Here is a 19,489-nt window from a genome sequence, read left to right on the forward strand (position 1 = left end):
TTAACTCCACTGGGTCGATGCCACTGCTGGTGGACGTTTCGTCCCCGAGGGTATCACCAGCCCAGTAGTCAACACTTCGGTGTTGACATGAATATCAATTATATGGTCATTTTTATAAATTTTCTGTTTACAAAACTTTGAATTATTCGAAAAACTAAGGATTTTCTTACCCCAGGAGTAGATTACCTTAGCCGTATTTGGCACAACTTTTTGGAATTTTGGGTCCTCAATGCTCTTCAACTTTGTATTTGTTTGGCTTTTTAACTATTTTGATCTGAGCGTCACTGATGAGTCTTATGTAGACGAAACGCGCGTCTGGCGTATAAAATTATAATCCTGGTACTTTTGATAACTAGTACTAAATTACAATCCTGGTACCTTTGATAACTATTATGTCTTTGTGATATCATGTTATCTGGACCATGTGATGTTCATTTACGTTTTACTTTCCTCTGTTTGTCTTTTTCAGAAGATGTCAGATTTGGTGACTGGTGGGATATATAACCATATGATTCAGGGAATCTTACAAAAAGTTTTATGTATTTTAAGGAACAAAATGTTATATTTATTATAAATTATTTGCCATTTATCTTTGATCGGAATGTTTATGTATACACAAGTATAGAACATTCGAATAATCTACGTATGTCAAAGTGCCATGAAAGAGTTCAAACTTTGTAAATGATAAGGAATGTATACGTATGCATTGTATATAGATACCAATAATACCATTAAGATGACTTAAACTGATCGAAGAACATAATACCGAGTAGTATTTAACAAGACAATATATTTGTTTCAGTGTCTAGGTTTTGTAATTATTGTATTAGCGTTGGATGTTTCAAGTAGTAAAACTAATGATTATAATGACGGTTTGTCTTTAAAAGATATAGTTTTAGATATGAAAAATCAAAATTTGCGAATAAAAAATCTTGAGACGGCCCTTTTATCAACCGAAAACCGTTTGCACCTGGAACAGCAGCACCGAAAAGAACTGGAACTTCGACTTTCAAAAATACAATATGATCTTAAAGGCTGTCAAGGGATAGACCACAGTCATCGCTCTGTAGACGTAGGCGATCAATTAGGAAAACCTCAAAAAGATCATGCTAACAATGACCGAAGATCACCATCGGCAAACAGAAAAGGTATTTTCAACATTCTTCACGGATAAAAGACTACAAATATGTAATAGAATATTGATGTACAGTCATTTTGGTAAATTTCAAAGCATATCAAGCTGAATTATTACGTTGTCTATAATGACAATAGGGCAACAGTTATATTCTAGATCTTCAAAGATATATCTAATTTCCCCTGTATTTGTTTCATTCACAGGGTCAAAATCTACACTTTTTAAAATCCTACTGAATATTGATTATTAAATATATATATCATATAGTTTTTTTTTTTTACTAAAAAGTGTTTCACAATTTTACAGGATATAAACAATTCAAGCCATTATGTACTTATGTTTCTGTAGAGATATATTGTCATACACAATACTCATTTTATATGTTTTTCATTAAATTAAAGTACATAGTTCATTTTGGTCTTTTGTGGATAGTTGTCTCATTGGCAATCATACCAAATCTTCTTTTTTATACTAACAAAACTTTTTATTTGTATTCAAAAGACAATAGTTCCATGTTTTCCTAACTTACCTTTGTTTTTGGTTAAAGTCATATTAAAGTCAAGATACAGTAAATGGGCTATGTCACAGATTTCAGTAAAATTTGGCATACAACTCTGGCTCGTTGAACTGAAATCGAAAAAATTATGTATTTATCTTATTTATCATTTGAAAAATTACTGATTGAATTCTTACAAAATGGGTGAACATTTGTATAGAAAGCACAAAAAATCGTCGAAAACCCTTCTAAAATGTGTCTTTAAATCGCCAAATCTCTAATTCTACTCCATAGATTTTTCTTAAAAAACTATATATTGTTGATACATAAATTTTTGTTATAATGATGCAAATTAAAGATAGGGTCACCGACTTCGTTTTTACGGTATACATCATTTAAAGTTTCGTTCTTTGTGAAAAAATCCAACAAAACGTCGAAATAATCGAAACGTTATCGCGATGCAGGCCGCAAAACGTTGATTTTTTACGTTTTTCACCACCAACAAGGTAACAAATTGATTATTAGACAAAAAACGAAGTCGGTGACCTTATGAATATTTTATATCATTAAAACAGCAATTCATGTGTCAACAATATATAGTTTTTTAAGAAAAATCTATGGAGTAGAATTAGAGATTTGACGATTTTAGAAGGTTTTTCGCCGCTTTTATGTGCTTTCTTTACAAATATTAACCCATATCAAAAGAAATCAATCTGCAATTTTTCAGATCATGAAAGAGATAAATGTATAATTTTTTCAATTTTCAGTTGTAGTTCAACGAGCCAAGGTTGTATGCAAATTTTTAGCAAAATCTGCGACATAGTCCATTTACTGTTCCTTGACCTTAAACAACTTGCTCGTAGTAATAATGTTCATTTGAGTAAGCCATATTAATAAACTCCTCTATGTACATTAAAAAAAAACTTTTTACAAGTTTATAACGGATTATCGACAAACAATATTTCATTTGATAATATTGTTCATCGTAACTTTATCATTAGAGTTGTCCTCCATATCTTTCTTATCTTACAAACATATCACATAAACTTGAAAAATATAAAAGGATAAAATTGTACGTGCAGTTCGTGCAAATTACTTGTTAAATGACGCTTAATTATGATTCTTACTTACAAAATCAGATAATGTATTGGCTTTTCATTCTGTTTGCTTGTACTGAACATGAAGATCGCTATTTTTGTTGTCTAACATGAGGTTTCGTTTACACCGTTTCATTTTCCATCCGATTGTATACCGATTTTTAGAGATATCGTTCAGCATACTGTTCAAACGTTACGAATTTGCATTCGAATAAACATGTGTCCAAAAGAACTGTTCACAAGATGCAATTTTATGAGTTCATAAATCAACTCCAATACATTTGTAACTGGTGACATACAATAGGTTTTTATTAAAACAACAGATACCAGGATTGAAATTTTGTATTGCGCAAGACGCGCGTTTCGACTTCAAAAGACTCATTAGTAACGCCCGAATAAAAAGGTTAAAAAAGCAAAATAAAGTACGAAGTTGAAGAGTGGTGAGGTCCAAAATTCCTTAAAGTTTGTCTTAATAAACGCTTTCCTTTATAACGCCTCTTAATGACACTGCCTACACTGACACCAACAACTACAGTTTCCGAAGTAGCATTTTTTGCCTACATGTCTCATCCATTGACAAACCCAAGTGGACAACATATACTTAAATTTGACGTGTCAAAGCTAAATGTTGGAAACGCCTACCATCTACACACGGGAGTTTTTAATCCGCCAACTTCGGGTATTTACGTCATGGCATTGGAGTGTGAGGACAAGAGTAACTGAACGGCATACCATTGAACTTGTAGTTAACAGTGATGTTTATTCGTCAATGTATTCATATTCACACGAAGGCGACGAACACCACAACAGGAATAGCTGTAGTTCATGCAAACAAATGTGATGATGTGTACGTACGTATAAAAACGGATACACATTCTGGCGACGTATGGAGTGATACTTACGGAAGATCAACATTTGCTGGATGGAAGATATATTGAGATTTAGATAATAAAGTAAATGTTATAGAGGGTTACTTCATTTTTCATCTATATATAATAAATATCTTTTAAATAATTAATCATCTTTATTACACTAAACGTTGTTTAACAATTTATATTGTCCTATCATACGTTAAGCCTTTGGTGTAAAAAGAAAATGGTTGAAGAATTGTCTGCTTAAATATAAAAAAAAAGAAGATGTGGTATGATTGTCAATGACGCAACTACCCACAAAAAAAATCAAACGAAAGAAATAACGGCCTAATTTATGTAACAAAATGAACGAAAAACAAATATGCAACACATAAACAAACGACAACCACTAAATTACATACAGGCTCCTGACTTGGGACAGGCACATACATAAATAATGTGGCGGGGTTAAACATGTTAGCGGGATCCAAACCCTCCCCTAATCTGAGGCAGTGGTATAACAGTACAACATAAGAACGAACTATAAAAATCAGTTGAAAAAGGCTTAACTCATCAGATAGACAAAAATACAAGTGGACGTGGCCGGGTACTTATACATCCCGACACAAAAAGACACAATGAACATAACTGAGATTACTCGCAGTTATCTGACAGCTAGTTCAAAGCCACTAACAACTAATAAAAAAAATCATGCCTCTAAGACTAAACAATCAATCCGTACACATCCAACATACAATGAATTAAGTGTAAAGACGTCATAAACAGCCAGAGAAAAACATGACCTTGTGCAATGCCAAGATACAGGTATCGACAGATGGTAGATCCATGAAAATGTATATCTAATAACATTCTAGTAATATTTAGTTAGCTTTTACTCTACTGATAACAAAATAAATATGTATACCAATAAAACAATATTCAGTGATCTTATTACAGTGTTGAATAGGTAAACTTTAAGAATAAGTTTATTTAAAGGAGCAACAAGTTTACATGGATCATTTCTAAATTTCCGGGCACGGTTAACAACATTTCCGTAAAAATGAGGATGTGCTATCCCGTTTGAAATAAGTTTTCTACAGAAACAAACAAACTTCAAAACCAAATCTTTATATCTATGGACAAATTAGTAAAGTTTTTAAGTAATTTATGGTAACGATATCCCTGGTTTAATAATTTACCAGTAATACAAAGGTTGCGTTCGTTAAAATCAAAAACGTCACAACAGACACAGGCATACTGAACAAGTTGTGAAATATAAACACCGTAAGATGGTGCCAAGGAACATCACCATCTAAAAATGGAAAATTAACAACAGGGAACGAAAAATCGTCTCTTTTGTCGTAAATTTTAGTGTGTAGTTTTCCGTTTAAAACCGAAATATCTAAATCCAGGAAAGGACAGTTATTAGCGAATACATTATATTTATTTAAAGTTAGTTCCTTGGGGTAAATTTCAGCAGTATATTGAGAAACTTTTTGATTATTTAGCGAAAAAATATCACCAAGATAACGGCAAGTGTTGTTGTATTTATCAATTAAATGCAATTTCGATGGGTCTTTACTGCGTTTAGTCATAAACTGTGATTCGTAACAGTACAAAAACAAGTCTGCTATTAAAGGGGCACAATAAGTGTCCATGGGGATAGCTACAATCTGTCGATAAACTTTGTTGCCGAAACATACGTTAATATTATCAAGGAGAAAATTAACATCTTCAATCATCTCATCACACCTCCAGTAAGTATAGCAAGCATATTTACCTTTCTCATTAGAGAAAAAGGCTTTGAATGAGTTGCAGAAAATATATCTACATTCAGCTATACTAAACGACCATTTAATTAAATAGGAAAACTTTTGTTTAATAAGATAGTATGAAAGAGTAGAAAAATCAAAACTATTAACAGAATCAAAAGGACCATGTTTATACAATTAGCATACAAGTAATGATTTTTTGCGTAGTTTCACAACTGATACATCAGATATTCGGTTTTCAATAATGCTCAGCAATAAATATTCATGGAATTACACTTTAAACATTATAATATGCAAAGGTATTGTTTATGTATAGGCAACACTAGTTTACCGATGTTTTAATCTTATAAATCGCTTGAGATGACAAACCAAAGTAACACACTAAAACTGAGGAAATCGCATGATGTCCAAAGGTAGCGAGACCAGGTGAGTCAATAGGGTATTCGTCCTCTGCCATTCATACATAACCGTCACCCGAATATACTTTTAGCGAGCAAACCTTGTTGATTGCACTCTCTATTTGTTTCTCTTTTTTCATTGAGGGAATTTGATGATCATTGCAAATCTTTCAAAACATATTTTATAATCTTAGACCAATTGTGTTCACTGATTTGAGATAAGAGTGAATTAGAGCTTGATATTTTTAGAATCGTATACTAACATATATTTGGTTGTGTCGTTGTACAATGTATTAGTGTTTTGTGGACGTATAACTCACATTTATCTGAGCCTGGCTCAGTCGCTCCGTAATTCAAGTAGCACGGCTCTGTGACGGGATCAGGCATTTTCAGCGACCTCAGAATGTCTGAGGAGAAGTTATCATTGGACTCACAATGTATGAGGAGATTATAACAATGTGTAGAAACCCCGATAATCTATATTGATTTTTCCTCAAATGATTATATTGTCTTTCCTGGAAAATCTTATGTGGTATCCAGGCAGTTAACAATTTACTTGTGCAATAAGAACGGTGAATTGTTATGCAGATTTATTTTATTGTATACAAGCAGGCTTCTAAATGGACATGTAGAAGGCAGTTTTTTCTATTCTTTAGATGATGAAAAACCGACTATTTTTGTAACATTTGAAGTATTATCCTCACGTTCTGTTTAATTTGTGCATACATTTATTCATCCATATTTTCGCATTTTTAATGGTGACATGTAAAAGAGATGAACATATTTCTGGTAGATCGATAATCATAAATTCGGAGTTATTCCTTATTTTGTATGTGTGCTTCATTGGTATGATATTGTGTTGTTGTGGTTTACCTTTAAACATACCTCTTTTCTTGGTGTGAAGACAGTTTGTTTACAGCTACTGTGTATATCTCATGTCAGACAAGGCCAAATTGAATTTGTCTCAATCGTTTCTCTTATTTTGAACAGGCACTTAGTAACAATGTTTGGCAATTCTCCGATCAACAGTCGATATGGACAACTGACAGATATTTCTATCGACTATTGTCTTTATGCTGCAAATTGAGAAACACATTAACTTTCTCCTGTGGATACCCCTCGATATGACAACTCATTTACTAGACATTGTATATATAGATTTAGCTAATGCATTGGCTGGTTTCGAAACAGGGACGAGATATAAATTTACATTGGGTAGGCTTCGATTGGAAAGGAATGATAGTATGTCGAAATACTATACGTCGCATTACCTGTAAAGTATGTTTTTAATGCACATATTCGTGACAGCTGCTCTCTTCGAATGCGAGAGGTTTGGGGTTTGCATTCAACTAAGAATATTATATATTGTAAACCTTAATATCTGGCTATGAGAGCTTGTCGATCTCTACTTCAACATGTTCCCGATATGCTTGATATATTTACTTCTAAAGGAGTAGGTCCGGTAAGGGCCGGCTTTGGCCTCAAATTTCAAGTTCATCTGACGAAAGATTATGAACACTTTTCAGTTTTACCTCACCAAAAGACAGTAATTGTATAGTATTCTAAAGCAAGTTTTTGGCATGACACGTGGTATGTTGTTATCGTATACTTTAAGACTGCATGATGTGCATGATTCCACAGGATGCAGATATACTCTTTTGATCAGTTTAATTGAAGTCTGGCGCTTTGCATGTCAGTGACTGCTAGATATCCTTTGTTAATTAATGTTGATTATTGTCTTTTTGCTTAGTTTCAATTGAGTTTAACTATGCATATTGATGTTTTTCTTTTTTGTATTCCATATTGGCTAGAGATTTTGAAGGAGAGTTGAATCTTACAAACAATGTCTTGCCCGGTCGCATTCTTGAGCATGTACCTATTCGTGAACCTTTTGGTCTGTGTGATTTTAATTTTTGTTATTGTCTATTTCGGATTTTTTTTTTGTCATTCTGTTGAACTACTATACATCATTGATCAGGGATCTGCTGTGGCCCACTCTCGTTGAAGACTCGTCGATGACCTTGTACTGTTTTATGCTTGTTAGTAGATTTGTTGTTGCGTTGGCACATTCCAAAAGTCCAATCTCAATTTTATTCACTTTAAATTAATCATCTTGACGGATTTTTCCTACGTTGGTGGCATTGAAACTTTTATTTTTTGGCAAATTAAATTTTAGAAATAATAACTGAATTATCTCTAATGTTGACACGTTACGTTGATTTACTTTTAGAAGACCCTTTAGCATTGTCATATGTGGATACGGAAACTACATTGCACATCGTTATCAATATTAATACCAACGTCAAATTCGTTAATGATGTAATACAAATAGATATGGTATATGTAATTGAAACACATTGATTTTGAAATTTTAATCTGCTAACCGAGTCCTTATAGTAAGCGTTGTTGTTAGAGTCTGCTATATTTGCATACATTTAAATAAATAAAAATATTGAAAGAAAAGGTAAACATCATAACCTTCATACACATTACAGTATTTATGTAAATTCCACTTCTTCTGAGGTAGTTTGGTAACCACTTTATCATCACTATGTTTAAACATGGTGCGATCAATGTTAGTATTTATAGTATCTTAAGTGTTTGCTCCACTTATATAAGACGAGTGACCAAAACTATGAATATATGAAGTTTTTTTAATGAAAATCTTCTGAAGTTTAAAAAAAAGAAAAGTTATGTTGTGAAAAAGACACGTTTCAATGATAGTATAATCATTGACATGGCTCTACACACGTTTTTTTTTATTAAAATTTTCCCTGTATTTTTTTTAACTAATACTTTACCTATAAAGAGCCTACCATTTTTAGCTTATTTAATCTGACTTTTTGTTATTCTTGTTATTTTATGCATCAAACAAAGCAAACTAATTTCGGAAGGTGTATAAAGACAATGTACACGTTATACACGGTCTACTTTTAGGACTATATTTTAAGATAACGAATATCAAAAGACAATAACTGTTGTCCCCGGCCAGCAGGTCATTTTGACTCGTTCTGGTTAACACGTATGTAAAGTCCTTGATCGGTTGATTAACAAGTGTTAATTATGGTATGTTGGAAACAATTGATTTTTTTGAAATATCAAAATATTTTAGACAACTTTTTTTAACAGACTGTATAATTAGTCCTTATTTTGTTAGATTTATATAAAGCCATTGGTCCAATTTGACTTATCTTAATATAATCATGGCAAATTATCTTACGTTTCATTTCGTCTGAATGCTTCAAATTAGTATAAGCCTTGACCCATTCAATCATTTTTAGTTCAAAAAAATACTGAGCGAGGTTTGTCTCTCCCTTTTTTGTTATAAAAAAAAGAATGTAATACATTTATATATATATCATCTTTATTATGTTATAGAAATCGCACATGGTATTAAACTTGATACATTTTCGCATGGTTCTAATAATTCTCTGGTAGAACCTAAAGGGACTATAATGATATGTTATGACATATGATCGTTATTTCTTTAATAATGTATCCAGGGTTTCCGCTGGCGGTCGCCATTTTCGCAATTTGCGAAAAAATAATAATTGTGGCGATAAAAATTCGTCATTTGCGAAAGAATTTGGCGAAAGAAATATATACAACGATTAATTTTCTCCATCTTGTTTATTTACTTTTTTCGAGTTTCTCGGACTTTACCCGATCAGACAATACTCGGAATTCACCTTGACCTCATTAAGATACGGACAGAAAATCAATAATCAGCTGATTGCATTTTATTGCTATCGACAACAAAGGACTAATTAATAAAGGTGTTGATTGAATTGTTTGACAAAATGATATGGTTAAATGGCTTCCGTTAACTGTCACATACAGAATTTATTTACAGCTTTGCGACGCACGTGTTTGAAGCAAATTTTTGACGTCTCCTCTCCTTTTAAAGATAGTTTAGAAAAGAAACCTGTTGTTGTGACGAAAAATGTTCAAAAGCAAGAAAAATCTCCGATTTAAAACTTGAATACTACTCTAAAGTCGTTTGAGTGATACACGTGTTTCAAGCATAGTTTTTACGTCTCATCCTTTTCACTTACGATGGTCAAGAAAGGGAAACTGTCGTTATGAAGAAATCTATCAAAAAGGTTGGGAACAACCCCTCGAATGAGAGTAACACATGAATTCATGTGAGAAACATGATAAAAGCTTTTGTTTTGTTGTAAAAAAACACTTCTCAGTATAAAAGGGCACATCAGTTTTGCACTACGAATTAACTGGTATTATATGGTTATATATTATAAAACATGTCCATTAATTTGTTTTATTCCAGGACTTATATAAATCTTCTTTATTAATAAAAGAATCGTGGCACCTTTTGAGTTTGAGAGAATAATCATAGACACAATGGAACAAAAACATCTTATTTATGGGAAGGGGGTGGGGGTAGAAAACAGGTAATTTTTAAACGAAAAATATATTTATGTTACTTGGCGAAAAAAATAATAAAGTGGCGAAAAATATATTGTTTTTGCGAAAGAGGTGGCGAAAAAAAAAATTGACCCAGGGGAAACCCTGAATGTATCACTTGGTCAAACATATTTTTTGTTATCTTTGGAAATAACACCACAGAGTGGCAAATATGTCCCGCACAATAAACTAGCATAAGTTTTTCTTAAACTATTTATCCAATGATACAAATACTGTATAACTATTTATATGCAATTCAAGTCAAAGATATGTTTTAGGGAAACAGCTTATTTAAGCTTTACTCATTTATTAATGATAAGTTTTCTAGGTTTACGGATGTAAATTCATTTTGTAGTCATCAACATGTTTATATGTATGCTTCATAATAGTATAAGCCCGTAAACCTAACACATCATTTTTGTTTTATTTGATTATAATCTTCTAACATTTTCAAATTACTATCATGTACTTTAGGTTGATGTCTTAATGAAATCTAAGATGCTCCATAAAGATACCCAAAACTACTAATAACCTTTCACAACATGATATCTTTAAATAAACTCATTATATACATAGGTTGCATTTCTGTAAATATTGAGAATGCATTTTCCCATAGGAACTCCCTTTACGGCTAAAACTGTACCCCTTCTACTATGAAGTTTTGAAAAAATCTTATCCTACATATGCACTACAAAGGTCAAAATATAGGGCTGTGCGTCATATTTTCAACGTTTATATGCCCCGAACTTCTAAGAGTTTAAACTAACACTACTTTTTTAACTACCCCTACATCGACTGAAGGGTTACCACATATTTCATTATAAACAATATTAACATGTACATTTACTGGTAACATTCCCAAGTTATGACTCTATGAGATGCAACCTACAGATCAAAGCTGGGAACCATTATGTAAGAAAAATTAATTATCTATAAATACTCTTAACCTTCCCAAAACAGGCGTGGTGTGAGAAACAGCTGTATTTACACAGTGCAACCTTAATGAGTTACAAGTAAAGATTCAATTAAAACAGCAATGACAGCCTCGTGATACAACATAGTGTATTCAAATTAATGTAGATTTACGACATAACAAACTATCGGTAAAGGCGACGTACCGCAGAATTAAAAAAATATATTTAATTCGCAAGTGTTATTTCAAGAAAATGCAAGTTCGTAATTTGTACCTTGTGTTATATAGGATATAGGATCACATTATTCAAATCCTTCAAATACTTTTCGGCTATATATATTGATTTGTTTCATATCTAATTGTTATAATTGTCTAAAATAGTATGATAAAAGTACTGAAATCCCTAGCAAATTAAAAAAAATGTTACGGTTGTGTTCTAACAGATATAATTTAATTTTCAATCCCATAAAAACGTTGAAATTGCTTTGGAAGTCTTAGATCGTGCAAATTAATTTAATGATTCCAATAGACATTGTTTAGTATGACGTACATTACTATTGAACCAGTTCAGATTTTCGTTAAGACGCCAGCTGAAAGACGTCTCCGGGTGATGGATTTTATCGCTGAATTGAAGACCAATTGGTGGCCTTATGCAGTTTTCTGCCTTTTGGTCGTGATGTTGTCTTTTTGACACATTTCGTAGTTCCATACTGAATGTGATGGTACATGGTTTGATTGTGTATATCACATGAGGATGGAGAACTGTGTAAATGAGAGGATTACATCATCAAGCTGTATATACTATAAATCAAACATTCACGTTGACCTGTACCTAAACCTTGAGCTTTACATAGTATTCGTTCTTACCTCGATAACATGTTAATTTTGTTTGTCTAAGACGTTATCAAAATATAACCGTTAATCAGTATCATATAATCGTCTTGAAAAGTAATGGATAATTATTTTACTATAACGCTTATTTGTTCTTTTGGATGTGTATTATCAAATGGATGTAATAATATGCATAGAAATTATACAGAATGGGAAACCTTGTTCATTGGCAAATGTCTGGCTTACAAATCTGATTACGGGACAATCTCATTTTGTAAAAGGTAAAATTACGTTTTTTCTTCTGCAGCGCGCATCTTTAAACATTAATCATTAATGGGGAGTTCTCGACTACATGAAATGAAATTGATGGCTTAAATAACTTTAGCATGTATGTTCAAATATTTGATTCATTATATTTGAGGTAATTAAAGTATATCAAAAGTGTCTATTAATGATTTAAGTCCGAATACATTCCAATTTTAACATATCTACGGACAATCTTCCGTCCGAAATTAAGGATACTGTGGGTTTAATTACAGAAATATTTTCATCTGCAAAATATGCATAGAAATCGTGCTGAATGGAAAGCCTTATTCAGTGGCAAATGTTTCGCTTACAAATTTGATTACAGGACAATCTTATTTTGTGAAAGGTAGGGTTACATTTTTTGCTATTTCTGCGCGCGTTTTGTAATAATGATATATAAACGGGAAGTTCACGACTACATAAAAAGAAAAGAGTAGGTTCGATAAGGCCCACACATGAAAATTTATTATTCTCGGCAATAGTTATTACATAGTTGTGACTAACTTAAAACATCATAAAACCAAAAAAAAAAAAGAAAGTGTTCCGCTTCATTGTTCACAGGAATATTGACTGCGACGATTTGTGGCAGAAATTTATCAGAGGAGTAGAATATCAATCGAAATGTGATTTCAATCAAGGTAGCTACGAAGAATTTCTACGTGCAAGTGAACATGCTGTTCCGGCAAATAAGGTATGCAATTTTCTTTTTAAATGCATCCCTTTCGGTTTTGTGTACCTTTGTTTACAATCTTTAGTGTGATACATTTGATATTGAGAGCATATGCTGTATTTACTTCAGAAACTAATTGTAATGTATACTTCATTTTATAAAAACAAAAAATGCTTGATTTATTTCCCTTTATATGAAAATATGTTAAACAGATAACCGGGAAAGCGGTTTAATTTGTTTTTGTCATGTATGATTAACAGATTTAAATTAATTTGTGATTTTGCAATGTTTGAGATATGTAAAGGATCTCATCAAAGAGACCAGGATTAAATTGTGTGTTTACACCAGACGCGTGTTTCGTCTACAAAAGACTCATAAGTGACGGTCGAATCCACAAAAGTAAAAATGCCACATGAAGTACGAAGTTGAAAAGCATTGAAGACCAAAATTTCTAAAAGTTTTGCCAAATACAGTGAAATTTATCTATTTCTGAAACAATAGAAGTAACATGCTTTGATTTGATTCAATAAACTGTAATGAAGAACAGGAGAGCAAAGAAAATGTTCAACTAAGATACAAATTATTGCAGATTTTTAAAAGATCAAGTATCTTAGACTGCAGTTTATTCAAAATATTAAGAAGTCTTGTATAATCACATAATACATCCCGTACACATTATGTTTCAACATTTAGAGGATTGAATAACGTTGAGTGTAAGCATTTGAAGATCTATTTTAGTTTATGTTTTGGTCAGGAGTATATTCCCTTGTCATGCGCTATAGCAATAAAGGCCAACGATATTTCACTATTGCAGACACACTAACAGGTGAGCATTTTGTTAATACATAAACTCAAGGTTGTATTTTTATCTATCATTTGTATATTTTTTATTCATCGATTTTGAATTTCTTGTAAATTTGTTTTGCTCACCTAGACATCAGTCCGTCATTCGATTCTTCGTATTCTTAAACCGATGCCAAGTCGAAACGAAACTTAAAGTCGGATATTGGCCGTCCTGCAACATTTCCCTATTCATACTCAACAATAGTGTTCGAATGATCAGTGTTGGGGATTACCCGTCTCTTCTCATTATGGAGTATAAAAGTTGAGCTAAAGAAAAAAAAGGTCGATCTGACAGGTTTATCTACAATCAGCTTTTGCCTGTCCGACACTTAAACAAAAATAATTTTGAGAATATAAATTACTGTTAAAAAGATTCTTAAAATTAATCCATATTAAGGAATATCTCTTTATTAAGCAATTGGCGCTGATTCCTTATTGTGATTTGATATAGTGTTTGTCCTTTACGGTTATATCAGATCTTTACCATTTGTATTATAATTTGTATTTTAAAAACATTTGGTATTGTGCATCAATGAAGAGACAATAATTCTGTAAGATGAACATACAATGTTGTCATTTTAATGTTATATTTGACATTGCCATAAAAGCGGGAGGTTTGGCTAGCCACAAAACCAAGTTCAACCTACCACTTTTTTTCTTAAATGTCATGTACCAAGTCAGGAAAATGGCCATTGTAATATTATAGTTCGTTTCTGTGTGTTACACTTTAGTGTTGTGTTTCTGTTGTGTCGTAGTTCTCCTTTAATATTTGATGTGTTTCAGATTTAGTTTGTTACCCGGATTTGTGTTTATCTCAATCGATACATAAATTTGGAACAGCGGTATATTACTGTTTCATTTATTTGAGTTAAATAAAAATACCAGATATTACATCCGATATGCAAAATGAATTAAAATGCTGTTTAGAACGGTATGATACAATGTTATACCAATTGTTTTTCTTCTTAAAAACTTCATAAGTATTTGTAAAGTCTTGCAAGGAAATATATTATAAAACAACATCATTGTTTATTTGGGTCCGAAACACAAGGCATAACTTAACTATATTATAATTAGACGATTTACACTATATTTGAATATCTAATATTACATTTTACATTTATATAAACATTCACATTACATTGATACATGTACATGTATGTTAATTTATGCATAGGATATTTACTGGATAATATGGTATGGTGTGGTAATGCTACAGAATCGGACGGTATTGAGAAAGATTTGGAAACCTGTCCAGGATTTCATACAAGTTCTCAGTGTTCACAAACTGCCACAACAGTATTTTGGTCTGCAGCCTCGCAAAACGTAAGTATTTAGAAAACATCTTTTTTATCCAATTTTATAATTACAAAGAATTATCCAAACAAGGATTTATATTTAGGTCTAAAGCTTAAATAAGACAGTTAGTAACATGCACAAAAGTACAAAAACATATACCTAGAGATCAAAGTTTTACTTCAATAATTGACAAGCACCGCAAATTTAGAGTTTAAAAAGACGAAGTATACGTGTAAGACATATCTACCAAAATTACAACAAATATATTTCCTTATACAAAACTTTGTATTGCTGTCAAATACTGTCGAAGTTACTAAATTTTATAAAAGCATCGTCTGGAATTTTAGTTAATAGTTATAATTAGAATACTAAATACGTTTAGGGTGATATGACCAGATGCAGATTAGACAAATTCACAGTTAAAGTACATACGATTAAAGTTCTTCCATCTCTTTATGCATGATAAAATAAGCATTTCACCAGTGCTGCTATCTTGAATTTGACTACTGCGTTAAGTCTCAGAAATATCGTATCGGACAGGGACCACACAACTTGTTACATAACAAGTTGTCAAGTCGATATCAGAGGTGTGTCGATTGCAGTCGTATATCCTCATACATTTATCATAACTCTGTTTGAGCAGTTAAGTTTCTGTTTAAGGATCACACCACTTGTAAACATACAGACCAACATTTTTTTATCGATTCGATGTGTCTGTGTTTCAACTAAATAGCGAGATGTTTTCGCTGTCTATATATATTATCTTTAGATGTCGAAATAGTTGGTCTAGTATTTAAATTTACTGATTATTACATCTTAACTGTATCTTTCCAATCGATTTATGAGCTTTGACCATCGGTAAACAGCTGTTGCCCATTACTGTATTCATCTTTACATAAGATCACCACTATACAAAATGTATCAAACGGAAGATACAGAATGTTTTATTAAAACGTTTTTTAAAATATCTTTAACTGACGCAAATATACATTATTGTTTTGTTTGTAGTTTGCAAGACTTGCAGAGGGGAATATCCATGTCATGATCAATGCAAGCAGAACGCCAGCTTTTCGGCCCGATTCGTATGTACCACTTTAGATAACTTTAACTAGATTTTGCACCAGTGTTCACGTTACTTTAAAAGTTCAAACGTGCAACAGACTATTACTAGCATACTATGCTACGGAAATTACCCAAAAAACTTTCTGAGGAATTTTGTAACTTTTGTTCGCTGCCACTGAAAATCGAACTTCCAGATTGGAGTCCATTATTTGTAGTTTATATCAAACATATCGACTCAAAAGTTTACACAATAGCACAAAAAAAGGGTTTGAACAATCTAAATTTACCACTTAAGTTATTGCTTAAATTCGTTTACAACTCATGAATGAAAACTTACATCACAGTTGTAGTTTTAACATTAACAATCATTTTAGAAGACCTTTTTGTGAAAACAAATATGGGCTAAGATAAAAGGAAAATCATCTGAATCCTTTGTAAGAAAACTGAACACCTTTGTTTCCGCTTTATGAAAGTATATTCAAAATAGATATTTTAAAGTCAACCAATTGAAGTAGAAATGTTGCGTTGATGTTTGATATCAATTATAAATAACAGACTTTAAACCGGATGTTCGATCAACAGTAACGGCTAACAAAGATTCCAAAAAATCGACGGAAAGGATATTAGCTAGTTTTATAGTGTAAAAAAAACAAATTTTGTCAGAATCGAAACAGTTAAATATTTAGTGAGTCTATTTTTGTTGCTGTTATCAGAAGGGTGCTTTAAAAAAAAAAAGAAAAACACGTATTATGAGTACTACAACTACTAGTAACATTTTTTGCAATTTAGGTACTTTACTACAAAAGAACTACCAAATATTAATGCAACAAAAGTAAAGAAAGCAACGATACTAATGGTGCATTATTTGAGGGATCCATTACTGTAAGTACTGCTTTGTAAGGAAGGAATTGATTATTTACTTCAGGGGGGTCCATTTATGTTAGTACTTCTTTGTAAGGAAAGAATTCATTATTTACTTTAGGAAATTCATTACTGTATGTACTGATTTGTAGGAAATGAATGGATTATTTACTTTAGGAAATTCATTACTGTATGTACTGATTTGTAGGAAATTAATTGATTATTTACTTTAGGGGGATTAATTGCTTGAAATACTGATTGATAGGAAGGGAATGAATTATTTACTCGAGGGGGTGGGGTATTCTGCTGTAAGTACCTATTTTTGGGAAAGGAATGGGATAATAACTTAAAGGCAATCCATTCCTATAAGTTCTGATTTGTTTGTATCCATTGTTGTAAACTTGTTGTACTGCTTAGAACAAAATAAAATGGAATATTTACTTGGAGATAATTTGGTTGTGATCATTGATTCACAATTTCAGAATGCACAAATGAATTTCTAATGACGCCATTGTTCAAATCTTTTAACTGAAAGAAGATGGTTTACCATATGTTTTCTTTTTATTGCAGTTTGAAATTTCAGATTTGAAGGACCATCTGTATGAGTTAATAAACCATCTCTTTTGATGTATTTCTAAAAAGATGAATCGAACTTTATAATAATGCTAGTATTATCTTTAGATTTATATAAAAACATGCAACTATTTAATCAAACTAAGTTTAACTACATGAATTGTATGTGGTAAAAGCCAAAAGTACCTAATACAAACAAAAACTAATTGAAAACAAAATGTGTTAAGACACAGCGATAATACGTAGACGCAAATCACGCATGTTTTGTGATATTAATCTTTCATCAATAAATTATTTCATGAATATTATGTTACTGTCCATAAACATGTAGTATTTAAGATGGAGAGTAAACCATAGAATAGAGAACTTGGACGGGGCACGTGTCAACGAAATAACAAAAAAAAAAATGAAAAAAAATAAACAAAAGCCACAAATGAGTCAGTTCAGAGATTTAAACGAAGTATACAGTCTGGTATAATTCTAAGCAGGTCTAAATAGGTCTTATAAAAGTCAAAAGTCAAATGTTTTCTGTGTCCAACAATTCACTGTAGCTATGTAAACAAATATCCTATCTAGACAGTTCTCAGACATTTATTTAATATATCTGTTTCAGAGAAACCTGCTTCAGTGATTCAATTATTGATTTGGGATCTAGATTTCAAGCAAATGGTATAGTTGCTGAATGTGTGGATAATCCAAGGTATGAGTAACATTAAAATCAGACCAAGAAAAACATCAAAATAGTGATCAACTTATAAGGAAACGCATAACCGTCAACCACAAAATACACTCTGCCTAATTGTTCACATGACATGAACATTTATTAGTAAAATATATAACTTGGATAAATCATTTTTCTTACAATATTCGTTGTTTAAGAATAAGAAAACTCCAAAATGACTACATATTCCTTTGTAATATGCCCGTTTATAAAAAGGAGATAATACAGAAACAAAGCTTTCGAATTTTACTCATGCAAAGTTTACCTTGAAAGGATCTTGCTTTTATTCAAGGTAACTGTTGATTATACAGCTTTCCAGCCGTTTCAAATGTTAATACCATTGGCTTCCAAAATTATCGTCTTTGAGCGTTCCAGATAAAGGTAAATCCAGGAAAAGCTTCAGACGCATTACATCTATAACGTGTTGTATTCCTTTTTTTTTACCAACATGTATACATTGGGGATAATTGCCATAGTGGATCTATACTAGGTAAGGAAAACCATGCTATCCACAATACAGACAGTAGTACAAGTATGATATGTACATCAGCAATAAATACGTTTTCTGTTAGTATTTACGTTATAAGAACAAAATGCTTTAATATCTGTCTAGATAGTATTTTCATGGAGTGACTTATTTCAGGGCTGTTCACTTGTTAATGTGTGCTGATGATCCAGAACAATCAGGGTGTCAACATTTACTATCTACATCGACAGCAGTTAATCTGACATATATGAAATCTCATTATTATGTCTTGGTTTTAATATGTATCATAGTGATGCTTTATTAAATTACATATCTCATTATTACCTTTTATTACTATTTGGTAATAAATATTCTGTCGTATAGTGTGTGAAATAATTTGTAAGCTGCCTTATGATTATATTTAGCCAGTGCATTGAACAATATATACAATACCTCATTGTTATATTTAGCTAGTTCATTGAACAATATATAGGTTGCCTTTTATTACATTTATTTTATTGAAAATTTTGTAAGTTGCCTGATTATTTTATCTAGTGTCAGTTGCCTTTTAGGTTTGTTTTAAGTAATACGCAATCATGAAATCATTAAGACGAGGATTGAAAAACTAATTGATCTGATATTTGTTGACCATTGCTAAAACAAAATGATTGTGTTTTTGTTTGTATACTTTTTTGTGTTTTATATATAAACTCATCATATATTGCTGAAGTGTTTAATAGCCGGTTGTCATGGCGTCTTAAAGCTCATGT

General features: G+C 31.7%; 2 protein-coding genes across 3 annotated transcripts; both read left to right on the forward strand.

The window, feature by feature from the left end:
• The first annotated feature begins 3,229 nt into the window (after window positions 1-3,229).
• LOC134709522 (heavy metal-binding protein HIP-like) lies at window positions 3,230-3,666 on the forward strand. The gene is made up of 2 exons (XM_063569680.1): window positions 3,230-3,443; window positions 3,539-3,666. Exons 1-2 carry the CDS (start codon window positions 3,230-3,232, stop codon window positions 3,664-3,666), a joined length of 342 nt encoding a protein of 113 aa, XP_063425750.1.
• Window positions 3,667-11,952: 8,286 nt separating this feature from the next.
• Window positions 11,953-19,095, forward strand: LOC134711887 (ADP-ribosyl cyclase/cyclic ADP-ribose hydrolase-like). Of its 2 annotated transcripts, none has more exons than XM_063572844.1 (8): window positions 11,953-12,199; window positions 12,786-12,915; window positions 13,633-13,720; window positions 14,915-15,063; window positions 16,045-16,118; window positions 16,888-16,980; window positions 18,146-18,232; window positions 18,897-19,095. In XM_063572844.1, exons 1-8 carry the CDS (start codon window positions 12,039-12,041, stop codon window positions 19,042-19,044), a joined length of 930 nt encoding a protein of 309 aa, XP_063428914.1. In that variant the 5' UTR covers window positions 11,953-12,038; the 3' UTR covers window positions 19,045-19,095. The 2 variants fall into 2 exon arrangements, with proteins under 2 accessions (XP_063428914.1, XP_063428915.1); XM_063572845.1 differs by having other exon boundaries at window positions 13,649-13,720.
• The last annotated feature ends 394 nt before the right edge of the window (window positions 19,096-19,489 follow it).

The sequence above is a fragment of the Mytilus trossulus genome, chromosome 3 (assembly GCF_036588685.1).
Source record: "Mytilus trossulus isolate FHL-02 chromosome 3, PNRI_Mtr1.1.1.hap1, whole genome shotgun sequence".
Taxonomy (NCBI): domain Eukaryota; kingdom Metazoa; phylum Mollusca; class Bivalvia; order Mytilida; family Mytilidae; genus Mytilus; species Mytilus trossulus.

Bases quoted from the DNA above. Each gene is read 5' to 3' on its own strand.
- LOC134709522 (XM_063569680.1), top strand. From the start codon at position 3,230: ATGACACTGCCTACACTGACACCAACAACTACAGTTTCCGAAGTAGCA. The intron at 3,444-3,538 runs GTAACTGAACGG...ACACCACAACAG, and splicing joins ATTGGAGTGTGAGGACAAGA to GAATAGCTGTAGTTCATGCA.
- LOC134711887 (XM_063572844.1), top strand. From the start codon at position 12,039: ATGGATAATTATTTTACTATAACGCTTATTTGTTCTTTTGGATGTGTA. The intron at 15,064-16,044 runs GTAAGTATTTAG...TTTTGTTTGTAG, and splicing joins GGTCTGCAGCCTCGCAAAAC to TTTGCAAGACTTGCAGAGGG. The intron at 16,981-18,145 runs GTAAGTACTGCT...TATCTGTTTCAG, and splicing joins TATTTGAGGGATCCATTACT to AGAAACCTGCTTCAGTGATT.